General features: G+C 45.1%; 2 protein-coding genes across 4 annotated transcripts in view; one reads left to right on the forward strand and one right to left on the reverse strand.

Moving 5' to 3' along the window:
- Positions 1 to 9116, forward strand: part of Rell1 (RELT-like 1) — a 59961-nt gene extending 50845 nt beyond the window's left edge. The window contains exon 7 of one of the 2 annotated variants that reach the window (XM_006250998.5): positions 7089 to 9116. The gene's annotated coding sequence lies outside the window, so the exon portion shown is untranslated. The remainder of the gene's footprint in view (positions 1 to 7088) is intronic. The other variant, XM_039091719.2, reaches the window with a different exon arrangement.
- Positions 9117 to 17999: 8883 nt separating this feature from the next.
- Positions 18000 to 24789, reverse strand: part of C14h4orf19 (similar to human chromosome 4 open reading frame 19) — a 91216-nt gene continuing 84426 nt past the window's right edge. The window contains exons 2-3 of one of the 2 annotated variants that reach the window (XM_039092290.2): positions 20390 to 20443; positions 18000 to 19693 (exon numbers count right to left, since the gene is read on the reverse strand). In XM_039092290.2, coding sequence (XP_038948218.1) covers positions 18784 to 19693; positions 20390 to 20421 — 942 coding nt within the window. In that variant the 5' untranslated portion in view covers positions 20422 to 20443 and the 3' untranslated portion in view covers positions 18000 to 18783. The remainder of the gene's footprint in view (positions 19694 to 20389; positions 20444 to 24789) is intronic. The other variant, NM_001017500.1, reaches the window with a different exon arrangement.

The following is a 24789-nucleotide window of genomic DNA, read 5'->3' on the forward strand; positions in this document are numbered from 1 at the left end:
CCTCAGGAATTGGAGCCATTTTTGTCTGTGTTGAGGACTTAGAAATCACTGTGCCTTGTGGGGAATCAAAACCAAGAAGGAAGGCCGGGATGGGAAAGCTTTGCTGATTCAAGCTCTTTTGACTGCAAAGCTCTGGGGTGTGCAGTGCATCCTGTGTGCTTTGGGATGAGAGTCTGCTCTCCTGAGTGTGCTTAGCCAATCATAAGCCTGCATTCTTGACCTTCAGATGACCTCTCAGTGAGGGAGGCCTGCTCCTCCTTCCTTCCCTTCAGCTTGGTTGGCAAGTATCTAATAGAATACTTGGGTCTTCTCCTGTACTTGCCCTGCCCTTACATTCTTGGCATTGCTTCCTTTTCCTCCTCTCCTCTCCTCCCTCTCTCCTTCCCTCCCTCTCTCTCTTCCTTCTTTCTTCTTAAGTTTCAGGGCAAATGGGAGAGTCTTAATTTGATGGACTGGCTTCAGGCCTTATAGGGGCATTGGATAAACACTATAGAAGGAAAGTGCAGGACTGGAGAGATGGCTCAACGGTTAAGAACACTGTTTCAGAGGTCCTGAGTTCAATTCCCAACAACCATATGGTGGCTCACAACCATTTGTAATGAGATCTGATGCCCTCTTCTGGTGTCTGAAGACAGCTACAGTGTACTTATATATAATCTTTTTTAAAAAGTAAAATAAAAGGAAAATGCTTGGGAAAGGTCACTTTTTTGGTTTCAAGGGTAAAGCTGTGCCTTGTCTGTCATGCCATGTCTGGTATGCTGTATGTGGGAGGTCCAGCAATGATCTTTCGAGGGGAGAGGGAGGCAGTGCCTGTCTCGGTCCCACTGTGTGGAGAATACTCAGGCTTTGTTTTTGCATTTTTGATTTTTAAGAGCAGCTCAGGTTTCAAGTGTTCACAACACAGTACAGAATCTGCAAACTCAGTAGAACTGGAGGGGTGACTTGGTGGGTAAAGGTGTATACTGATAGCCCGAGTTTGATTTCCACAGGACCCCACATAGTGGAAGAGAGAACTGATGGCTACAAGTTAGCCTCTGACCTCCTCAAGTTCAAACTATTACATGTGCACACCCTCAAGCCTGCTCTCAAGTATAATAAAAAGAAACAACAAACAAACAAAAAAAATGAATGAAAGATACAAGTAAGGAAACAAGGCAAAAAAGAAAAAAGAAAAAAAAAACAAAACCACAACAAACAAACAAACCCAACCAAAAACCAACACCAAAGCAAAATAAAAAACAAGCTCAGAAATCTGAAACATATGGTCCCAACAACTACTTCAGATAAGAAACACTTTGCCTGTATTATATCAGGTGAGCTCTATTTAAATGGTAGTAAAAGAGCTAATGTTTCACACGCACGCACGCACGCACGCACGCACGCACGCACGCACGCACGCACGCACGCACGCACGCACGCACGCACGCACGCACGCACGCACGCACATACGCACACAGTTTCCCTTAAGGCTCAGAGAGGCTAGGTTGATAGAACCTCATCCCATCCTTAGGTAGATGCTGACTGCAGCCAATCAGCTGCCCTCCAGCTCCTAAGGCACATGGCAGCCATAGCTAAGCTGCCAGAAGAATGATGCTATCCAGTCCTGTTATTCTGCATTAGCTCAGTGGAGACTGAAGCCAGAGGTGAGCTAAGACTGTTTGGTCCTCATTTCTCCATGGCCAGAGCCACACTAGATGTCAGCGGCAGACATTCCTCCTGAGTCTCCTTTCCCAAGGGCTGGAGAATTTGGTGTCCAGTTCTCAGCACTCGAGTAACCAGTGTTGCTGAGAATGTGCTTGCTAGCGGTGCATGACACATTTCAGGGGTTGCCTGAGACCCCCAGAGCAAGCAAAGCATCAGAAACTCTGGCTCTGTTAAGGCTTGATTTCTCTGGACATTGTTCAGAAAAGAAGTGAATAGACTTTGCAAGACTATTCACTAATGTCTGTTAGGTTTTTGTTTGTCTCTTATGTATTTTGATTTTGAGTAAAAGCATCTATAAGGGCTTTAAACCCCCTTCCTCTCCCCGCCCCCCACCCCCAGGATCCATATATAAATACTTGCTCATGATTAGTATTTAAAAGCTAAGGTTTTAATTATTTAAACTCCTCATCAAAATATGAGAGCTGTGTGTTATTGAAAATAGTGATCAATAAATATGAAAAATGCCCAATTTAGACTGGTCATGGTGGTGCACGGCAGCACACAGGATGACAGACACAGGAGGCAGACACAGGTGCAGTTGACATCTTTGATTTCAAGGCCAGCCTGGTTTACATAGTGAGTTCCAGGCCGGCCAAGGCTACACAGTGAAACCCTGTTTGTGTGTTTGTATATGTATTGGGTTGGGTGGGAGGCGGGATCGAGAGCAGAGTCAGAGAGAGAGACAGACAGAAGGGAGGGGCACCCAACTTTGTTAATAATGAAGTTTAAAGGGCTTCAGTTTTGTCTTTTAACAATGTGACCCTGACAGTGTAAGCTCACATCCAAAAGGAGACTTCTGAGATTAAAGAGGACACTGTAGGTACATAACTAACATGGGTGAGCATAGCAGAATGAAACCTAGACAAGAGGTTGGGTTTTGTATGGACTTTTTGTTTATTTTGTGGGTTTTTTTTTTTAAGACTCTTACTCTATGGCCCAGATTGGCCTTGAACTTGTAAGCAATCCTCCTGCCTCTGAGTCCCTAATACTGGGATTATCAGCATGTGTCACCATGTGTGGGTACAAGCCAGTTTACATGGCCACTGGTTCAGAGGTAGAGGGAGATAAAGGCTGTCACAGAGATCTTTGTGGTGATACTCTAAAAATGGTGGACACTTAAAGGCGGACTCTGACCCAAGAGTCTCAGTTACAGATAACTCGAGGGAGTATAGAAACAGTATTGGAACCTATTCCTTTTAGCTTCCTTAATGTCAGCCACTGGAGAGAAGGTTAAACTTCAGTGGGGATTTAATGACTGAGCTCCACTGTATTCTTTGACAATGGTATTGTGCTGTCTTTAAAGTTAAGATAATTATATATAAGTTACAGATTTCAGAGAAGCACTGGTGACCTTTTCTTTTGCTTCCGATGAATCTTTAATGACTTAAGTTCATTTTTCCAGCCCGGTCTTGTTTTATGAGGGAAGTAGTTATATTTGGAATTCTGTGCACCAAAGTCTTGCTTAATCTCTCCTAGTTTGGGTATCCATTTGTCTAAGCCTGTATCACATTTCTCCCACAGAGAGAGGCAGCTTCTGAAGTGCAGGGATTGTTTCTGCAGATGGACACTTGGAGAGAGAGGAGGGCCACCCTCTACCCTCTGCCCATTCTTGTTGGGCTCTTGTGGCTTCTGTGCCAGACACATGAAGCTCTGATCTCTGTTGGCTGGTGTGGAAGGCATCTTTTAACACTGGTGTGAAGTGGTGAAGAAGAACTGATTCAGACTGGGTTTGTTTGTTAATAAGGATACAGTCTCTTTCCCATAAAATAAGGGATCAATTTAGTGTTGTTAAAACATAGCAAATGCACCCTTGGGGACTCCCAGAGACTGAACCACCAACCAAAGAGCAAGTGTGGGTTGGACCTAGGCCGCATACTAAGTAGTAAATGTACTAAGTAGTAACAACTGGAGCAGAGGCTGTCCCTGTCTCTGTCGAGAGGGAGGATGTGCCTAGTCCTGCAGTGGCTTGATGGGCCAGGGTGGGTTTATACCCAGGGCGACTTCCCCTTTCTCAGAATGGGGCTGGGGGAGTGGTTTTCTCAGAGGAGATGTAAGCTTTGGTCGGGATGTAAACTGAAGAAATAAATCAATGGGAAAAAAAAATCATACCAAATGCACTCCACACCTTTTTTTTTTTTTTTTTTTTATTAACGAGTATTTCGTATTTCTTGTATACATTTCCAGTGTTATTCCCTTTCCCGGTTTCCGAGCAAACATCCCTTTCCCCCCTCCCCTTCTTTATGGGTGCTCCCCTCCCCACCCTCCCCCCATTGCCGCCCTCCCCCCAACAATCTAGTTCACTGGGGGTTCAGTCTTAGCAGGACCCAGGGCTTCCCCTTCCACTGGTGCTCTTACCAGGATATTCATTGCTACCTATGAGGTCAGAGTCCAGGGTCAGTCCATGTATAGTCTTTAGGTAATGGCTTAGTCCCTGGAAGCTCTGGTTGCTTGGCATTGTTGTACATATGGGGTCCAAAAAGCCCCTTCAAGCTCTTCCAGTTCTTTCTCTGATTCCTTCAATGGGGGTCCTATTCTCAGTTCAGCAGTTTGCTGCTGGCATTCGCCTCTGTATTTGCTGTATTCTGGCTGTGTCTCTCAGGAGCGATCTACATCCGGCTCCTGTTGGTCTGCACTTCTTTGCTTCATCCATCTTGTCTAATTGGATGGCTGTATATGTATGGGCCACATGTGGGGCAGGCTCTGAATGGGTGTTCCTTCAGTCTTTGTTTTAATCTTTGCCTCTCTCTTCCCTGCCAAGGGTACTCTTGTTCCCCTTTTAGAGAAGGAGTGAAGCATTCACATTTTGATCATCCGTCTTGAGTTTCATTTGTTCTAGGCATCTAGGGTAATTCAAGCATTTGGGCTAATAGCCACTTATCAATGGCACTCCACACTTTTTAGGTACCTCATTTCACCCACAGAAAGTAGGCCACAGTTGGACATTTGCACATTAACTTTTTGACATTGTGTGGTGTTGTTTACCAAACTTGTAATTGAGAATAGCGCAACTGAATTACCCAAAACAAGACAAAACACACTACCTTGATGTTTAAGGAGGTTTATGATTTGGTGATGGACTATCCATAGTTGTCCTTGGGTGCAGCTTCTAAGCCGTAGTGAGTGTGTGGTCCCCTCTCTAAATTGACACTATGATGAGACAGTGTTTACCTGCAAAGTCATGGCTGCCTTGCAGTTAGCAAAGACCAGATAGGTGTCTTCTCTTTGCTGTATAGTCCTGAGGTCTCGGTGTCTTCTCTTTGCTGTATAGTCCTGAGGTCTCGGAGCAGCAGTTTGGATTCTCCACATCCTTGAGCAGAGGTAACAGTGTACAGAGCGGTTTTTAAAACCAGCTTTAGAGCTGGCTGTTTAGAGCCCAGAACTGAATGCTGGTGGACAGCCTGCTGCTCATCTTCTTGCTGGAGGCTTTTGGCTGCTGGGTATCTTAATAAACACTGAGTATCAGTGTAGGGCAAAGCTCATTATCCTGAGGGATGGCAGAGGACAGCCATTTCAGCAGCTAGGACTCAAGAGCTGGGTTTGATTCTAGGCCTCTGATCTTATCCTTTTGTCTGCCCAACCTGGATCTTTAGTTCCCACCCCTGGAGGTTAGTGTATAAATCTGCTGTATGATCTTTTTTCTTTTCTTCCCCCCCCCCCTTTTTTTTGTTTGTTCTGAGACAAGGTCTCTGTGGCCCCAGTTGACCTTGAATGTGGCAGTCCTCCTGCCTCAGCTTCTTGACTCCTGGAATTACAAGCGGGCCCCCTCACTCTGATGGAATGTTGCATTCCAGGCCTGACCTCATTGTCTGGACTTTGTTAATACTTTCCGGACACAAAAAGTCACTTAAAGAGTAGCCATAAAACACCCCCAATGCACACTTTCTAAATAATGTCCTAAAACTCTTAACATAGTTTTTAACTCCTTTTTTGGGGGGGGGGGCATTTTTACATTTCTCTGCCAGGCCTCCTTATAGCCTTTTTTGTGCTAGAATGTTAACTGTTTACCGAGTCCCTCCTGAAAGCAACCTCGGACTGGACAGTGGCTTTCCCCGCTTACAAACCCACATGTCAGCTCCACAGAGACACCATTTGTTTCCTTAGAACTAAAAGCTTGATTTTTGCTGTATTAGGGGAAAGTATTTCATTTCCATTTGGCTCTTGATCCAGTTCATCCTCTTTGGACCACTCTCCTCGGTGGCGAAGAATACTGGCTGCTCTTGGAGAGGAGCTGGGTTCAGTTCTCAGTGCAGTTCCTGTCCATCCTTAACTTCAGTTCCAGGGTCCATGGGAACCAGCTATGCATTGTGTGCACGAACATATATTTAGGCAAGCATTCATACGTATAAAATGTAAATACCTTTAAAATAGTGGGTACTGTTAGAGTGCATATCTCAAAGGGTAAATTTTTGTTCTCCCTCCCTTCTTCTCTCCCCTTCCATATATGGTACTTACTAGGGATTGAACCCAGGACCTTGCACACACTAGGGAAACCCTCTCCCTAGCTTCACCGCCCCCCCCAGCTTCACCCCCCCCAGCTTCACCCCCCCTTTTTTTAACCTTTCATTGGGTCTCATTAAGCTTCCCAGTTTGGTCTTGAACTCTCTGTGCAGCCTACACTAGCCTTGAGCTTGGAATCCCCTTCCTCAGCCTCCAGCTAGGATTGTCTGTCCCCAGATGAGGCTTGTAAATACTGTGTTCTTAAATTAGACGTGGCAGCTAACGTGTGTCAATCTTCCGTATTTCTGCAAGTTCTTCTCTCTTGCATGCATGTTTAAGTAATAAGTGGTGTCTTTAGAATTTCAGTCCTGCCCTTGGCTATCTCAGTCTTCAGGAACATAACAGGGTCTAAAGCTGAATGACAGGAGATATTTGGGACACAGAAAGCTATTTTATGGCTGAGTTATCACTCTGCAGCGTGTGACGAGACAGCACAGAAGCAGGGGTTAAGATCCTCTTTCCCTGGAGACGCCAACCAGGGGTTGCAGGCAGAGTGCATTTCTGCTACTATGGGAGCTCCTGTGAAAAGCTGCACCCCTTTAATAAATACAGTTCCTGATGTTGAGTGACCCCCCAACCGTAAAACTATAGTGCTGCTGCTTTATAGCTGTAATTTTGATACTATTATGATTCATAATGTATACATCTATGTTTCCCAAAGTGTTTTTGGGGTTGCGACCAAGATGTTGAGAGCCGCTGCTCTAGTGTTTTTTGGTGACAAGATCCTTTGCTTCTTCGGTGGTACTTGAATGTTCTTAGACTAGATTCTAAAAGGCCGGTGTGATGGGGGAGAGATGAGTTGGTGGGCAAGCTTGGGTGAGGAGGGGTCTCGATCAGCATGCGGTAGGCTTCCCCCTGTCATAGCTTTATTCTGTTTTCTCTTGCAGCAGCTGCTTTCTTGAAGAGATCTAAGAGACTCCGAACTTGTGTGATATGAAGTCGCCTAGGAAATGTTTTTATATATTTTATACAGTTTCTATCATGAAGTCAGTGGGCGTGCGGATCAAACCCAAAAGGGAATATTTTTGCTATACTGGACACAGAATTCAGTTTGCTTTGAAAGAAGTTTTGGGCTTAAAAGGTGCGATGAGAATTTTAGTTCAATTTCCGAGGAGGAAATAGCTCACTCTCTTGCACTTGTGGACTGTCCCTGGCCATCACGGTTCCTGGTTGCACATTCCTGGCTGTTCCCTGCACGGTTGGTTAGGAACAGTGGAACATTTACAGCCTGAGCTTGTGTTGGCATGCTCACATCTGTTACCGAACCCCAGACTCCATTTTAATGTTGGTGATAAGGTCTTCATGCGCACAGTAGGGCTGTTTCAGAAGACTCTTGCCTGCAAAGGAAACATCTTGTGCTCAGAAGTTGACCCCCCCCCCAGGACGTCGTGGGATCAGGTGTAACCACAGGCCCCCTGCATTTCAGATTCCTGGACCAAGGATTCAGCACTGACACCTTCTTCCTTCCATCAACCCTCTCCTGTCCTTCTCCGGTCTCTTAGGAGATACAGAGACTGTTACTGCTTTTACTGAACTTCATCTACACAGTCGGCTCTTAGTCTAATTGAGTAAAAGGGAAAATAGTTTAAAGGCACTCTAAAAAGCTGTTTTGACAACCAAAGGCCAGAACAAAAACACTCCTGTCTTATGCAAACAAGCCCTTGCTGAGACCTCTGCTTGTTTAACTCGGGATCCTGCTGTCCATCTTCTAAGTGATGCTTAGTACTGGCTTCCGAAGTGCAAGGCTCCATGGGCTACAGAGTTCAGGGATAGCCTGGGTGACTGAGCCAGACCCTGTCTCACAACCAAAAAGTAAAAAGATGGGTGGGCTATCTCTCAGTGGTAGAGCACTTCTCGTCATGCTCAACCACTCTTAGAGGCTTCTTGCTCAGTAGGGCTAAAATGCCTGAAAGGTCTGGGATGGGAGTGAGGCAAGCTGTATGCCCTACTTCCATTGGTGTGATGCATTGAGTACTGGGTGTGGTTTTGTTTTTGTTTTTTTTTGTTTCTTTTTTTTTTTTTTTTTAAATTTGGCTCTACAAAAATAAAATAGGAAAAAAAAAAGGATTTTAAAAAATATACCCCAGGGTATTTTTCTGTTTAAGAAAAAAAAAATTACTTGATTCTGTTTCTGGACACAAACTAACTTGTTTTTCCCTTAACACTTTATGTGAGTGGCAGACGCTGATATGAACCCACACTGGCAGCTAAGTGACTGGTGTGTGTGTTGTGTCTACAGAGCAGGGAAGCCAGTGTGGATGCCAGCTCCACTGTGGTCTAGGAAATAGAGTGTGTCTTCATGGGGATAATATTTGTGCAGCTAAGCCAATATTTTTACTTAAACAAAAAAACTATACATTTTGCAAAAAAAAAAAAAGGGGGGGGGTATTGTCCTTTAAATGGTGATGGGCTAGTATGTAAGATATCCTCCGGCTTTAATTATTTTTTAATTTTATTCAATGTAGAGCACTTTCTATAGCAATAAAAACAAAAATAAAGATATTTAAGATTGTATTTATATACCGAGAGTACATTTTAAGTATTTTCTGATACTTGAGCAGTTGCGTGACTGGCTTCCAGAGATGCCAAAAATTAAGCGCTCAGTAGATTCAATGCATAAGCTTTGTCCTGGCTTGTAGAGTCTGTTGAGAATTCTGAGTGTTCCCAGCGCAGTTGACGTTTAGGGTCCTTCCTCCTTCCTCCTCACTCAGAAGTGCTGAGGATCCTAGGCAAGTTCACTGTTCAACACTAATAATGGGTCGCTTCTTGGTGTAACAAATGAATTGGTTGTCACCTTGATGTAAAAATTTTGTAAAGGAAAATATTTGGTTTCCAGTATTTTTAACTGTCTGGTTTGTACTTTTTATGAATTTTGTACTACCAAAGCAGAATTAAAAATAAAAGCATTAAACCAGTGTGCGTGAATGAGCTGCATCTTACAGGGCTGGTTTCTTAAGTCTTGGCTTGTTGGATCATTGGGCTGGTTTCATTGGATTTCCCCTTTCATAGAACCTCTACCCTACCCCCCAACTGTTTTTCCTTTCTTGGATAATTTTAGACATTGTGAAATATAGTACAGAGTTTATGTGTTTCTCCCTCAGTCTGCCACTTTTAATGTTCAACATCTTACGTCACCATAGGAACATGGTCACTAAGACATCATCATTGGTCCAAGATTGATAAACTAGAACATGGGGATTCCCGCTGCCCTGAGTTTTCGCATCTCTGTAGACTGTTCACCAGTCTAGTCTCTTGATCACAACACTATAGTAAGTGTCAGCTCTATACAGTGTCCTTTGACTGGGCTGGGGAGCTGTTGCTCATAAACAGACAGGTTTTGTGTTGGTAAGGGTGATGTGTTTTCCATGTGTTTCAAATTAGGGAATCTAGAGTCTTGTGATTTCCAGTCAGTCGTTTGGTTGTCCTGTCCAGCAGGTTTCACTATGCTAAAGTCACTCTTTGTACCTTTGTCATGAAGAGGAAAGACCCTTGGGGATTAGGCCAATAACTTAACCTGTGCTTACATTTTCTTCTGCTGGCTCTACCATCCATTGGAGTTGGTGTCCCCAGGACTTCCATCAACAAGTCACCAAGAGCTTGTTGACTAGGGCAAGAGTGAGAAATGGAGTTTTCTCCAGGGTTTGGTCCATCCTATGCTCCAAGGAAGGTGTTGGTTAGAAAGTTCTCAGCATCTCCTGGTTCGAGGTTCTGCATCACTGAAGATCTGTGTCTTGAGATGCCCTTCTCTGTGTGTCCCTTCCCTCCTTTCAAGGCTATCTGTCCTTCAGCTTAGGGCCCACTGCAATCCATCGGAAGAACTCATCTTAACTTGGCTACATTTGCCAAGTTCCCAGCTCCAGGTAGGGTCACACGAGTCCTGTCCTAGGTGTTGAATTTTCATTATTAATGTGGGGTTGGAGGGGCAGGCAGAGCAAGGAAGCACAACTCCATTCCCTAGGGAATGTCACCTGTAATGAAAGCCCTCTCAAATTGTCATTTTGCCTTTGATGTAGCTCTCTCTCCTTCCCCCAGGTTCTTCTTCTTTTCATGTTCCTTGCCCCGGTGTTGTAGCAAATATTTAATCTCAATCTGGGGCTTCTACCCCGACTTTGACATTTCGTTCCCAGATAAAAGACACAATCGCTATGTTTACAATAAACCTTAAATAGCACCAGAGCTCGGCAGGTATCCACTCTCTGCTATTAAAATCTATTTCCTATTGATAACCCCGAGTTAGTCCTTACTATATTTCATCTCTTAACTCCATGGCCAGTCCTCAGGGCCATGCTTTCTTCACTGCTAACTTCTCTCTCCACCTTTTTCTTCCCTCTTTTTCTTCCAAAGCCACCAGGAACACCAAGTCCCCGCCTATCTCAGTTCTGCCCAGCTATTGGCTGTAGACATCTTCATTTACTAATCAGAAATAACTTGGGTCTATGTGGGGACTCTCTGGGACAACCAGGTCTCCCCCCAACACACACTTAAGCATTACAACACATAGCAACAGACCGCGCACCTCAACACCCCAGTCTCAGGACCAACTACTTCTCTAAGGGGTCCTAAGTAATTTTACTGGAGAATGGTATTTTTGGAATGAGGACACAGGCTGTGCTCATTGATATTGGGCGTGGCAGCCTCTGCCCTCTGTAGAGTAACCCATATCTAAGTGCACATGTTTGTGTTTCTGTGTGTTGAGTCCAAGCCCATATGATACCTCTGGCTCCGTACTTGCTCCATGGCATTCATTTTAACCTTATGTTATTTTCAACTTGAAGGAAATGCCACTCATTATATAATGACTTTTTGTTCCATGCAGGCATACATACACTTGGAAACTACCCCAGGAGAGCCGCCTGTACTAACAGAACATGTACTACACTCAACTCTTTTTGCTTCTGGGCTCTGGGTGTCTACAAAACTGGTTACTTGGGTCACACTTTGGAGTGTGTGCAGATATTAGTGCCACATAAGTCGAAGAAATGGAAAAGCTGACATAAGTTTTACCCCATGAAAAGTAGAAACCTGGAATGTGTGCACTAGGGAAGATCCTGGAAATTCCCTGGATTCCTCACTTCATAGCCAAAAGGGGTTACTTGGGGTGGCATGCTTTGTTTTGACTCAGACTTTCGGGGTATGCATGTGATGCAGATTAGGGGTGCCAGGACCTCATTTAGCTTTCATGTTTGTCAGTGTTGGGAATGTGGCAAACCATGGCCAGTCTGGCTGCCCTGGTCTCTGGTTTCAGGGGTGGAGAACTGTTCATGGTTTTGCATACTACTGCATTTCCTTCTCAAGTCTATCTTGCTGGCCATCCTTGTGCTTACACTTCAGATTCTCACAACTTGGAGCCAAGTGTTTGCCTCTGAGCAGCCACCATATACTGAGATAGCACTTTGTCTCCCTCTTCTGGTTGGATTAGAAACTGCAGGGGATGGTCAGGCCATTTGTTGATGCAGTAATACTTGTCAGGCATTGGTGTGCAGAGACCCCATGATGTGTTGGCAGAACGAATAAATCTTTAAAAACTAAAGGATATCACTAGCTAGCTAATGTGAGTAAAAGAATAAGTTTGGGTTTTTTTTTCCTGATCTCCCCTGACCCCATCCGGTCGGTCTATCTTGTTTTTTCCCGTCAAATACTTCCTTACTGTATGAGTCACCTGTCCTGGTGAACTCAGGTGAAGGCAGGAATGACTGTTGAACTGTGGAGGAAACCGCAGGCCCTAAATGCTGTCATAGAAAGGGTGTGACTAAGCAGTTGGGACTCAGAGATAGCGTGACCTCCCATACAGAGTTGAGCCTTAGCTCTGTCATTTGTGTTGTATGTTGGGAGCCAGGCTCTTGGCTTCTTCGAGGTTTAGCATTTTCCTGAGCCACTGTTCGAGCTTTACTTGTTTGTTTACTTTTGTATGTGAATGTGTGGTGTGGTGTGTGTGTGTGTATGAGTGAGAAAGAGAGAGAGAGAGAGAGAGAGAGAGAGAGAGAGAGAGAGAGAGAGAGAGAACTGTGTGTGGCCCATGCATGTGTATGCCTGTGTTAATACTGAGAGTCTTAAATTTCTCCCTACTTTATTGGGGTCTCTTACTAAACCAGACATCACTGATTTCATTAGCCTAGCTATCCAGCTTGCTGTAGGGATCCCCCTGTGTGTTTTTAAGGAGTAGAAAATGCATGCAAAAACATGATGCCCGTCATAGTTGCCCATAAATTCCCAGAGGGCACCGCCATTTTAGTGGCTACTGGTGCCACTATTTTGTATGGCTATAAATAAAATAACCTGGGGTTGAATAGTTTAGAAGGATAAAAGGCTTAATTGGTCCCAAATGTGGGAGGTTAAGCTTAGCATCCACATTTAATGAAGCTCTTAATGGTCCCTGTACCACGCCAGGTGCACCATCACTGTAGTGGGAGGGTTTGTGAGACGAGCAGAGGAAGATTGGAGAAGAGGAAAAACTCCAGGGTGACCAGCTATCAGGGTAGCCAATGCAACCCCACAAGACACAATTCACTCCTTTATTCTGTCTCCAGATCTGATACTGTTACTTGAGAAATAAACAGGCTGTTGATGAGGGTGGAGCCTCCATAACCTGATGATCTCTTAAGGTCTCACCAGCCCTCAACCTGGTTACATGTCAATTAAGGAACAGTAAAAGATTCATCTTAACAAGCTACTCACTTCAGGGGCAATGTGACCTAAAAGTGTAAGTGGGCATGAGCCTCTGAGTGGGATAAATGTTCAAGAGAAGTGCCTCTGGGTTGTATTTTTAATGTTGGGTGATAACTGATGATGTGGGTGGGAAAGGGTTTGTCACTTTAGAGATGAATGTTGTCAGAAGTGGTTCGGAGCGCTTTCGTGTGTAGCAGCTAAGATTTAGTTACTAAGAAGATGTTGAATGTGACGTGTGAAAGTGAGCCAGTCACCTTAGCCAAGTGACCAGAAGACAGCTAATAGTGATGATTTACCAAGAGGTGGGCAGGCGAGAAGCACTTTGTGCCTCAGTGTGGTCTCGTGATACATGGGGAAGCCTGGCCATTGCCTCCGCTTTACACATGATGTGACTGGAGAGATGGATCTCAGTCTGCACCGGCAGGATTTGCTCACAGACACAACTGATGGAGAGGATTGCAGTCAATAGTTCAATCAATAGCCATCTATCCCAGCAAATGATTTTGAAGTAGTCTGTATATAGTTATTTCATCTTGCTACAAATAAGTCATAAATAAATAATTGATAGTTTAAATATGACATCCATTTTTGCTAGATTGTCACCTGGCTTATGGCTGATGTCATGAAAATCTTTATGAGTCTGGGACTCATGGATTTGCAAATTCATAGTTTAAACCTTTGGTTGCTCTTCAGTCATCAACGTTTTAGGCAGGGAGAGCATCTCAACTGGCCCCAGACCATACATCAACTCTCATGAACTTAAGAAATCCTCCTTGCATATATGTCTGAGGACTACGTTTATCCTTTTCTTTAGCTTTAGGAATATTATATTCTGATTATAACCTGGAGATCAAATGTATTTTTCTGGAGTTTTCTCTTTCCTCATCATCGCTCTTTTTTTGAGAAAGGATGTCATCTAAGCTCAGGCTGGCCCTAAACTAGCTATGTTGTTGGGGATGACCTTGAATTTTTAAATATTTATTTTTAAATTATTTGCATGTGTGTGCATCTGCATGTGATTATGTGCATGTGAGTGCTTTCTCCTATGGAGGCATCAGATCCCTTGGACCAGAACTTAGAGCTGTGAGCTGCGCTGATGTGTGTGCTGAGACCTGTGGAAGACCAGTGCACATTTTAACCACTAAGCCACCTCTACAGACCTGAGCTTGAAGTTTGGATCTTTCCTGCCTCAGCCTCTTGAGTGCTGGGATAACAAGTGTATACCGCATGGTTTTGTTCGATGCTTGGACTGGGACCTAGGGCTTTGCACATGCAAGAAAAGCACTTGACCAACCAAGCGACATCCCCACACTTTTCTTTTTCCCTGCCTCCTGTCCATCTGTCCTTCCATCCTTGCTTGCTTCCTTGCATTTGAGAAACAAATTATTAATTATATAACCCAGACTGGACTTGAACTCACAACCTTCCTGCCTCATTCTCTTGAGAGCTGGGATTTTGGATATGTACAATCATGCCCAGCTGTTAAGTTGTTATTTTATAATAATATACTCCTCATACCATTTTGCTTTCAAAGAATCAGGAAACTCCTTTCTTTGTTTTGTTTTATGTTTATGTTTATGTATGTGTCTATGCATCTGCCATGTATATGTGTCTGTGTGTCTGTCATGTATGTGTGCATGTGCCTGGGAAAGCTGGAAACCAGAAGATGGAGACAGACCCTCTGGAGCTGGAGTTACATTGGTAATCAGTGGCCCAATGTGGGTCCTGGGCTGTGGGTGCTGGGATGTGGGTGCTCTTCCTCTGGGAGAGTTGCAAGCACAAAACAGCAGGGTTCTAACTAAGCACTCTAATTAGCAGTCTGGAATGTGCAGTTTTGATAAGGGAAATAAGTGAAATTCTTTACCTGTTTTCTGGCCTTTAAGACCACATTTCGATCTAGTTTCATATTAACTATTCCCAAATGCCTGAAAGTGGCTCCCCAGCAGGCCCAGTGAAGGAACAGTGGCAGGTGGCTGGCATGGGATATGCATTTTCTAGTGTACTTGTGCTGAAGCCACAAGACAGGCGTGCGCGCGCACACATACACACGCACACACGGACGCACGCACGCACGCACGCACGCACGCACGCACGCACACACAAATGCTGCATATTCTGTCAATATTAACCCAGTTTTATTTATTTACAGAATGCTTTTAGAAATTCAAATTCATTTGCTCTTCTAAACCAGTGGTTTCCAACGTAGATTTCATAGGCCCCACTGGTATGGGGAGGAAACAGTCACTGTGATATTTTAATTATTGCTTCCTCTTACTATTGCTGTATGAAGTAGAAACCACACCAGAACAAGACATTTATTTATAACATGAGCGTGTGTGGGTGAGTGTGCAGTTCTTGATGATTAGTGTAAGGTCAACAAGGTGGCTACCACTGCCATCACCTCAATGTTGACAGGCAAGGCTAGGGACCCACCCACTCACGGTCCAGGAAGTCTCTAAGGTCTGCGGTCTAGAAATCCGTGTCCTTTCCCTCTCTTCCTTTTTAAAGGGAGCACAGGGCACACTCCCAGGCCACACTAAAACTGGAGAGGATCTGTCTTTAAGCTAGAAAATAGGAATGGTCTCTACTTTAGAGACCAGAAAACAGAGGCTCAGAAAAAGGAAGAAATTTAAACCTGTGGTTCATAGCAAGAGACACGGGGGACTCTAGGGGCAATGTGACTAAATCCCATGTGTGTGTGGGCAAAGGCTGCGGCATCAGGACTTCTGGACACCCGAACACCATGACACAGACAGGAGAGGGTTTTGGAGTCCCACCCTAACTGAGGAGATGCAGGCAACTGATGACTGCTGGTGTGACCATTTTTAGGTGAGGCTGTGTGGAGCCACTTTAAGTTGCCCAGTCTCCAATGGATGTCTCTCCGCCCATGCAAGTGAGGCAGTGCTAACTGGATTCATGGGTTATTTAAAACGAAGAAACGGGGTTGGGGATTTAGCTCAGTGGTAGAGCACTTGCCTAGCAAGCGCAAGGCCCTGGGTTCGGTCCTTAGCTCAAAAAAAAAAAAAAAAAAAAAAAAAAAAAAGAAAGAAAGAAAGAAATAAAGAAAGCAAGCAAGCAAAAAAGAAGAAAAGGATGTGATGGTGGGAGGGGGAGGCTGGGGCTGGTGGCACACCACTTTAATCCCAGCACTCAGAAGGCAAAGGCAGGTGTATCTGTGAGTTCAAGGCCAGCTCTGTCCACAGGGTGAGATCATGATACCCAGGGCTATGTAGGGAAACCCTGTCTCAAAAAACACAAAAACAAAAAACAATAAAAAACACATGTATGTATGTATGTATGTATGTATGTATGTATGTATATCAAACATGTATGACTTCAAATGAATAAATAAAAATTATTCTTTAAAAAAAAGGCTTGTGTGAACAGGAGTGGCTATGGTAGAGCCTGCCTCACCTGCTAGGGGGTACCAACAGTGACTAAGCCAGGCAAGTCATGAGTTCTTTGCTCATCCTCCTGTGTTTGGTGCTTCCTTGTGCATATAATGTCACATATTAGAACTGCTGCTGAGTTCCCAGGACTGACAACTTCCTTATGCTGAAATACGTACTGATGGGAGAGGCTGGAAGGGAGATGGGAAGATGGCAGGTGGCATCACTCATTCAGTGTGGACACGGTGGGTGCCATGCGAATCACCTACATTCCCTTCGTTGTTTTGAGGACCTGCCTTGCCGGTTACAATGATCTGCAACTATTTGCCCTGGCAACCAAGAAGTGACACTTGATTTCATAGATAGGATCATTCAGTTTCTACCAGTGAAAAGGTAAATGGAAGTCTTAGGTCAAGAAAGCAGTACATTGTAAACAATCAATCAATCAATCAATTGATCGATCTTGGGCTAGTGAGTGGGTTTAGCCAGGAAAGGCTCTTGCTGCCAATCCTGATGATCTAAGTTTCATTCCTGGGCTCCATTTAGTAGGAGAGAACTGATTCCCACAAGCCACCAGTTGTCCTCTGACCTCTATATGCATGTAACACACACACACACGCGCGCACACACACACACACACACACACACACACACACACACACACACACACACCTGTCCATAAAAAATCAAAACACTTAAAACTGAGACTTAACATGGTAAATTCCATGTGCTATAACTAACTCAGGATCGTAGAGACCTGTGTTGTCTGAGCGTGATCTCCGTTGGTGCTTCACAGTGAGTACACTTACAGAATGTTTGAAGGAGCTCCCTGTCTGCAGTGTCACCTATGTGGGACCACCTCACAGGAGTCGGAATGGGGGTGGGGTGGGGTAAAATGTGAATGGGCTAAGACTGTTTTATAAGAAAGGTTGTAATCTTTGGCTATCTGTTCACCTTCTCATTGCAGCTTTTTTGCAAAAGTGAATCCTTATAGTTAGAAAGTGAGAGAGTGAGTGAGAGAGCGAGAGAGCAAGAGAGCGAGGGAGAGAGAGAGAGAGAGAGAGAGAGAGAGAGAGAGAGAGAGAGAGAGAGAGAAAGCGAGAGAGAGAGCGCTCCAGTGTTGGGGAACTTAGCAGTTATTCCTAATGTGCTTATGCAGTGCAGGTGGGTGCTTCTGGGAAGGAAAGCCTTGTCTGCACCAACCCCTTCTTTCCCCAGGCCCTGTCTAATTTCCTTTTTGTATTCATTTTGGAGATGTGACAGAAGTTGGGATGGTAGCCGTCAAGACTTCCTTCTCCTGGACCAAAGGCCTAAGAATGATCCGTACTACATCAAGACTGTCCTTGGACCTCTCCAAACCTGTTAGTTGTTCCATAGGTTTGTGGGTTTGGAAGTTTCAATGTGGCAGAGACTGTAGGCTGCTCGCCTCAGAAATCAATATGTATTCTCTCTTATCTCCATGAATTATATCCCAAGTTGCTTTGGGAGACTCAAGTACACAGCTTGACTGATGTCTTCTGTTCTCTTTTCTATCCAGCTAGATCTGGCCAAGTGATGAGATGCTAACCAACCTGGTGTAAGTAGAAAGATGGGCCATACCACTTTAACACAGAAGTGCCATGACTGGCCCTTTCTGTTTCATTAAGGCAAATGAATGTCTACTTGTGTAAACTGAAGAAAACACCAATGGCCACCAACTATGTCTGGGACTCTCATATCAAGTTATTTGACAAGACACGGAGACACATATGCCGTGATGCTTTAATGAGAACCAGACATTTAATGACACAAATCCCTCCATGAATGGCTATGCTGTTCCAAAACACTCATGAACTTGAACCTAAAGCATGATGCTAGTTTTAAGTATTTTGGCTAGCCTCCCATATCCCAAAGGAGATTAAAAAGTAATAGTGTAAAAAAAATTAAGGTCAAGGTGTTCTCATAGCACAGCTGAGGACTAACCATTTGTTCACTGGTCAAATCTGCTCTACCCTGAAGGGCACTGAGTTTAACCTGATGTTCAACAAGTGGTTAGCTAATGGTTCCCTGGGTGACTGTCCCTGAAGTTAAGCTCTAGCACACAGTAGGCACTTTAAGTCAATAGTTACCTTTCTAGGTTGGGTGAAGTATTTGGCTCTCAAAAATAAGGTAAAGAAATACATTCGAACAGAATGGCCCATGTTTGTGTGCCCCTGGGATCAGGTGTGGGGATGTCAGGGCATTCTCATGCACATCTGCACAGATGCTCCCTCTTGGGGAGCTTCTGAGGCCAGCATGCAAGCCACTTAACTTCTGCACTTGTTGTGGTCATGGACATGAAGGCCCGCTCCTATTTTGATGCTAGCATTCTGAATGCATTCTGGGTACAACAAGCAGCATGGCACAGGTACTGGCAATGAGGAGATAATAGGTGTAAACGAGTGGTACAGCTGGTAAGGCTGCCGGGGGCATGCTGGCAGAGCGGGCACATGCTTCTCTCTATCTGCTCCCTGTGACTGCAGCTCACTTGCCTCATCTCGCCCCTCTCCTAATCGGCATCATCTGCATCTTCTCCTGCAGTAGCAGCTTCTAATGCTGCCAGGGCTTCTGCCACCTCAGCGTCCTCATCCACCACAGCACCCTCCTTGTTCCCGTTGTAGGTGTGGGGGTCTTCCCGCTCATTCCCAGGATCAGCCACTGGTGTAGGCTGAGTGGGATCCTCCTCTTTAAAGTAGACACTCAGAACTTCTGTTGTCCCTGCCTCATTCAGTGAGTCCCAGCTTCTCTTCAGAGAGAAGGGCATGCTCAAACCCTGCTGGCTCACCCTGGGGTGAATGCCTGGCAGAGGCTCCACTTCAGAGTGGTTTTCAAAAAGACAATCCTTTTCTTCAGGGTTTACATTGTCTACCTCAGGGCTCCAGACCTGGGGGTAATCTGGGGCTGGTATGTATGGGATATGATCTGCCACTGCCAAGGCTTCAGCAGGGGCTCTGGAGTCTCCATGTCCCACCATCTGGGTCCCTTCCAAGGTGGGCAGCATGCAGCTTTGCTTCCTGTAGTCCTCGCCTTCAAGGAAGGGTTGAGCCGGGTGGGCACTGTCTATGGTGGCTACCCAGGGGCTGCTGGCCCAGGAGACACTGTCAACCTGTTGGGGTCTGGGACTCCTGACAGACTGCAGAGTAGCAGTGGGTCTGATGCCGTTGACAATACCATGCTTCTCCACACAGGGTCTCTCTTCTGAGTCCTCCTGGGTTAGTGATCCTTGGCAAGGTAGACCAGTTGTACTGCCACTGCTGTCTGGTTTGCTCAGGCTACCACTATGCAGGGTGCTCCCAGGTACCTCGACCTCACTGTTCTGGGTGCCTTTTAGTCTGACAGTGTCATCCTCCTCCAACTTGCAGTTGTTTACTTCATTGACAAAACCAGGGGAGGGCACTTGAACTGGATCAAAGAGATAGCTAGGAACAAGAAGAGTAGACATCAATTAATTGTCATGGGGACAGAAGACCTGGCGAAGAAACTGGCTCCTGTGATTGTGTCTGAAAGAATAAGTCCATTTGGCACAAAAATCTTTGGCCATTGAAAAGAGCTGAAGAGACCTAGGAAGTCAGGTCATCAGCTGATCTGTTTTGCTTATGATTCACCTCCCTCAAATGTCACAAGCCAGGTGACTGGACTCTTGTCAGTGAGGTCACTATGTCACTTCAGGAGACCTCTACAACCTCACCTTGCCTCTTCAATATCTAGACCACATGTTTTCTAAACATGCCATATGGAGCCAAGTCTTCATGTCTTGGCATTGTGGGCCTAACCTGAGCTGGCTAGATGCACTGACTGCACCATGATTGAGTGTGTTACTTTTTAAGCAGCTGTCACAAGTATTGTCTTTACGATCTTATTTATTTCTATCGCTTTTGCTGTTGCTTTAGCATCTGCCTTTGGTCAAAACATTGGGCTCCATTATGATGCTTTCATACCTCTATATAATGGACTTTGACCATATCCATGCCCGTATCTTCTAGTGTCCCCCACCTCCACCTTCCTACTTGTCTCTTCCTAGAGCCCTCTTCTACTTTTGTGACTTATATTATAGTTCTGTTCTTAACAGGACTCCACAGAAAGTACAAATGCCTCTTGCAATATGTTCACTTTACCTTTGTATCATCTTACAACACCTGCACCCCATCTGGATTATTTTTTGTCACCATCTGGAAAAGAAAGAGTAAGAATTAGCCATGTTTGTGAGAAGGAAGTTTACTTTCCTTTCTTAGACACTTAAAATTAAGCATAAGACTTGGTCAAGGATAACGCATGAATCATGATGACAGAACCCCCTCATGTCTCTAAAGCCATGCATGGATTCGGGGTTCTCAAACATTGTTTACACTTCAGTCACATAAACCACTTTCCACACATGTAGGCTTCATATTCCAGCCCCATCTGCAGATGAGAAAAATCATGGTGGAATAATACCAGGGATCAAAGGGACCCATGATGTTTTAGTGACCCGTGACCTTTCTCAGAGGTCCCAGGAATCCTGCTCAGTAGCAGGAGGTATAAGAATCCCTAGAGGTCCTTTGTCACCTTCTTGGGTTTTAAGACAGTGTGGTTTGAATATGCTTGGCCCAAGGGAATGGCACTATTTGGAAATGTGGCCTTGTTGGAGCAAGTGTGTCGCTGTTGGTCTTTAAGACACTTCCTGGCTGCCTAGAGGTCAGCCTTCTCTTAGCTGCCTTCCTTCAGTACAAGAGGGAGAACTCTCAGCTCCTCCAAGTACCCTTTCTACCCTGGATACTGCCATGCTTCCCACCGTAGTGATAATGGACTGAACCTCTGAAACTATAAGCCAGCCTCACTCAAATGTTGTCCTTTATAAGAGATGCCTTCATTGTGGTGTCTCTTCACAGCAGTAAAACCCTAAGACAGACAGAAATAATCTGGATCTGAATGTCCGTCAAAAGCCCACGTGTTGAAAGTTTGGTCACCACCCTGTGGTACTACTGGGAGGTAGTGAGCCTTTTAGAAGGTGGAGCTTTGTAGGGGAATGCCAGGGTGGTGAGGTGGGGAATGGGAGCATCCTTATAGAAGAAGGAGGTGGGAGGAAGTGGGAAAGGGGATAACATTTGAAATGTAATACATAAAATAGCCAATAAAAAAAAAAAAGGTGGTGCTTTTAAGGGCTCATCATTAAGCCTCAGCCAATAGGGAAAACAGTCGCAGCTGCTATGAACTACAGGTTGGTTGGTTGGTTTGTTGGTTACAGGGGATTTGATTTATTGTGGTGATAAAATAGAACCCAACACCCAAGCAGTAAATAGAAAAGCTGCTTCCTAAAAGATATGCCCACCTGAACTCACGGAATCTGTGAATGGCCAAAGCAGCCATCAATCAAATATGGAGGTGATCAAGAACCTCAATATGGTTCTGGAGAGATGGCCCAGGGGTTAAGAGCACTGACTGCTCTTCTAGAGGTCCTGAGTTCAAATCCAAGCAGCCACAAGGTGGCTCACAACTACAGGATCTGATGCCCTCTTCTGGTGTGTCTGAAGACAGCTACAGTGTACTTATATATAATAAATAAATAAATATATCTTTTAAAATAAAAAGAACTTCAATATGGGAGGTTCTGAAGTCCAGTCCTTTGTGCCCCTAGGCCAAAGGTAGGAGGAGAATTGGTCCCAGTCATAAAGGAGCGCCAATGTGAGACAATATGACTAAAGATGCAAACAATATGATGAAAGATTCAGAAGCTGGAGTGAGGCGCAGGGCTGCACTTATATCCCTTGAGGAACAGGGACCACATTCACTCTTGGGAACTGGTTAGAAATAGGGCCCTTTAGTGTTTTTTAGTGTAGCCCACTGTGCAATTCTAAGAGCGCTGGCTCCTTGTTTGGAAACCCCAAGTTTGCAACAGCCTTTCCAGCAACATAGGAAGTGGTTATGCAACCCCCTTTACCCCAAGGACCAAATCCTTGGGACAGTGAACTTGCAGGTCCCCTTGGCCACATAGTCATTTCTCTGCCTTTTCCCTCTTGACTATCTTTCATTTGTCTCCCTGGCAGTTGCTACTAACGGACATGTCACAGATTTGTTTCTGATCCATTTCAGGATGGAGTCAGCTCTCTGAGCTTTTGTGTGTGTGTGTGTGTGTGTGTGTGTGTGTGTGTGTGTGTGTGTGTGTGTGTGTGTTTTAAAAAGATGCATGCCTTATGCCCACAAAACATGCAATACAGTTGCCATGACACAGGCATTTAGCAACACCAAGAAGTAGCTGGTTGTAGAATGGGACCAAATGGTACAGGTCTGTCAACTATGACATCAACTGCAAAACATATATAGACCTGAGTACAGCAACACTGCGGAGAAAGAAAGGATTGGAGGATTAAACAGCAGCACATAAACTCCAGTACATGCAGTGGATTTTGGGATTGCTCACCTAGCCCCAGCTCCTCTTTCTGCCTCACTTTTTCCTCTAACTCATAGATCAAATGGAGAAATAGTTTAGGTTAAGAAGTACCTTGTACATTTCCCCCCTCCTCCTGCCCCTCCTTTCCTTCCTTCTTTCCTTTTCCATTTCAGGACTGGCTCTGAAATCCTGACCAGCAATAAATACCTTTGTTTACATTGGAATCTTGTTTTAAAATAGAAAACCAGGCCAGAGGGCAAGGGGGACTCGAAGCATTTAAGGACAGACTGCAGACAGTTCTATAACTGAAGCACTGTGGAATATTATCAGTGAGTAGGTAGGTGAGCTCTTGGAGCTCTAGTTGGGCGGCTAGAAGGGAGGAGGAAAGAAGCCAAGGGGGGCAGTTGGTCAACAACTTCCATGATACTTCCCAGTGTCCTAGAGGCTGCTGGGGTCCTAGGGACCCATTACCTGATGAAGCTTGAGATCTTCTGCTGGTCTCAGACCACAGAGCAAATTGCTTAGAAACACAAGGATGGTTGGGATTTAACATTCCTCCTCTGAAACAGGCAGCACAAAGCAGGCAGCAGATAAGGCCTGGGGATTGGATCCTTCATTTGCTTATGTGTTTCCTGCAATCTTGAGGCTCCCTTCTTCTCTTCCAGGGAAAGAGGGACCACACTGCTCTCCTAAACCCTTCAATTACAGGCTATGTGAGTAGCTCTTTCCTCCATATGGTTAGTTTCCTGTCTTTCTCCCATACCAACTCCCTCAGGGTCTACTTCCTGTCTTTCCTTCAGGTCCAGTCCCATACCTGAGAGCAATGCTTTGAGTCAGGTACCAGCCTGAGCGGTGGGACTTTCTTCCTGGTTCAGGTCCTGCCCTCTTTTTCCACTCTGATTTCCTTTCCTGATGACATTTCTTTCTCCACCAGCTCCAATGTCCAAGGTTGTGTGACCCCCACAGGTGAAAAGGGTAGGGACCAATGTGCTCTGCACCACCACCACTCTACGCCCGCACACACCCATATTTGCAATTATTCTTCCTTATGTATCAGATCAGGTTCAATTCACTCCCCATGTCTACATCAATATCCCATCCATATCTTGCCTGGAGCAGGTGAAAGGGGAACATCCTTCCTCTCATAATACACAGAAGTAGAAAAATACCCAGCCCTTGAAGGAAGACTGAGTTCTGAAGGAGCAGGCTACCTGCCTTCCTCCTGCTTGTCTTTTGGAAGCAGCTGCCTGACTTTCAGTGGGAGTTTTTGATGGCTAAGGGGAATCGAAATGTGCTTTGTCTTTGGAGTGATATAAACGCCAACAGGGAAGCAAAGGGCACATTTTTTGCAGCCAGGGTTTGGTTTACACAGGGGAAAAACAAACACCATTAGGATGGCCGAGTCTACACACTGCTGGCGCCACCTGCTCCTGGACTCCCACATGCTGCTTGACTCTGCCTCAGTTTTGTGTTGACGTTAAAAAGCCCGGTGTTTGAAGACGGTCATGACCACATTAGTTAGTGGTGACATCTCCAGGCAAGAAAAGCCTGTTTTACAATGGGGACGAGGGTGGGGGGTGGGGGGGATGGTGGTGGAGGGGGTTGGGGGGAGAGGTGTTGGGGATGGGGTGGGGAGGAGGTGTAGAGAGAATGTTGGAAGTTTTTAGTAGAGAGGTTGACAGCATTCACCATGGTAATTACTGAGGTGTAAGAGCTGGTGTTGAGAGTGATTGCATGGAGCCAGGGTTTTATTGGCCAAGTCCAGAGATATGGGAATAACAGGACTAGCAAGGGTTTTAGCTCACCAAGGAAAACATGAGTGACAAGACACAGTGAAAGGAGTGCAGAAGGGAAGGGGCAGCTCTGTCACCACAGAGGAGACCAGCCAACAAATATACATGGACCTAGAAAGATCACCATTTGGTACACCTTATAGTAATGATAATGGATCCAGGTAAGACTCACTGATGGAGGCCCGGGGAACAAGAGGCTAGAGAGAGTGAAAGGACCAGATGATGTGGAGCAAGGCTGTACCATCACGCCTGAATTTAAGCTTTCCTTCACCTAGAACTTGCTCTTTCCCAGGCTGGTGTAGAACTCAAGAGACCTGCTTGTCTTTGCCTCCTGGGATTAAAGGACCTAAATTTA

Source organism: Rattus norvegicus, chromosome 14 (assembly GCF_036323735.1).
Source record: "Rattus norvegicus strain BN/NHsdMcwi chromosome 14, GRCr8, whole genome shotgun sequence".
Lineage (NCBI taxonomy): Eukaryota > Metazoa > Chordata > Mammalia > Rodentia > Muridae > Rattus > Rattus norvegicus.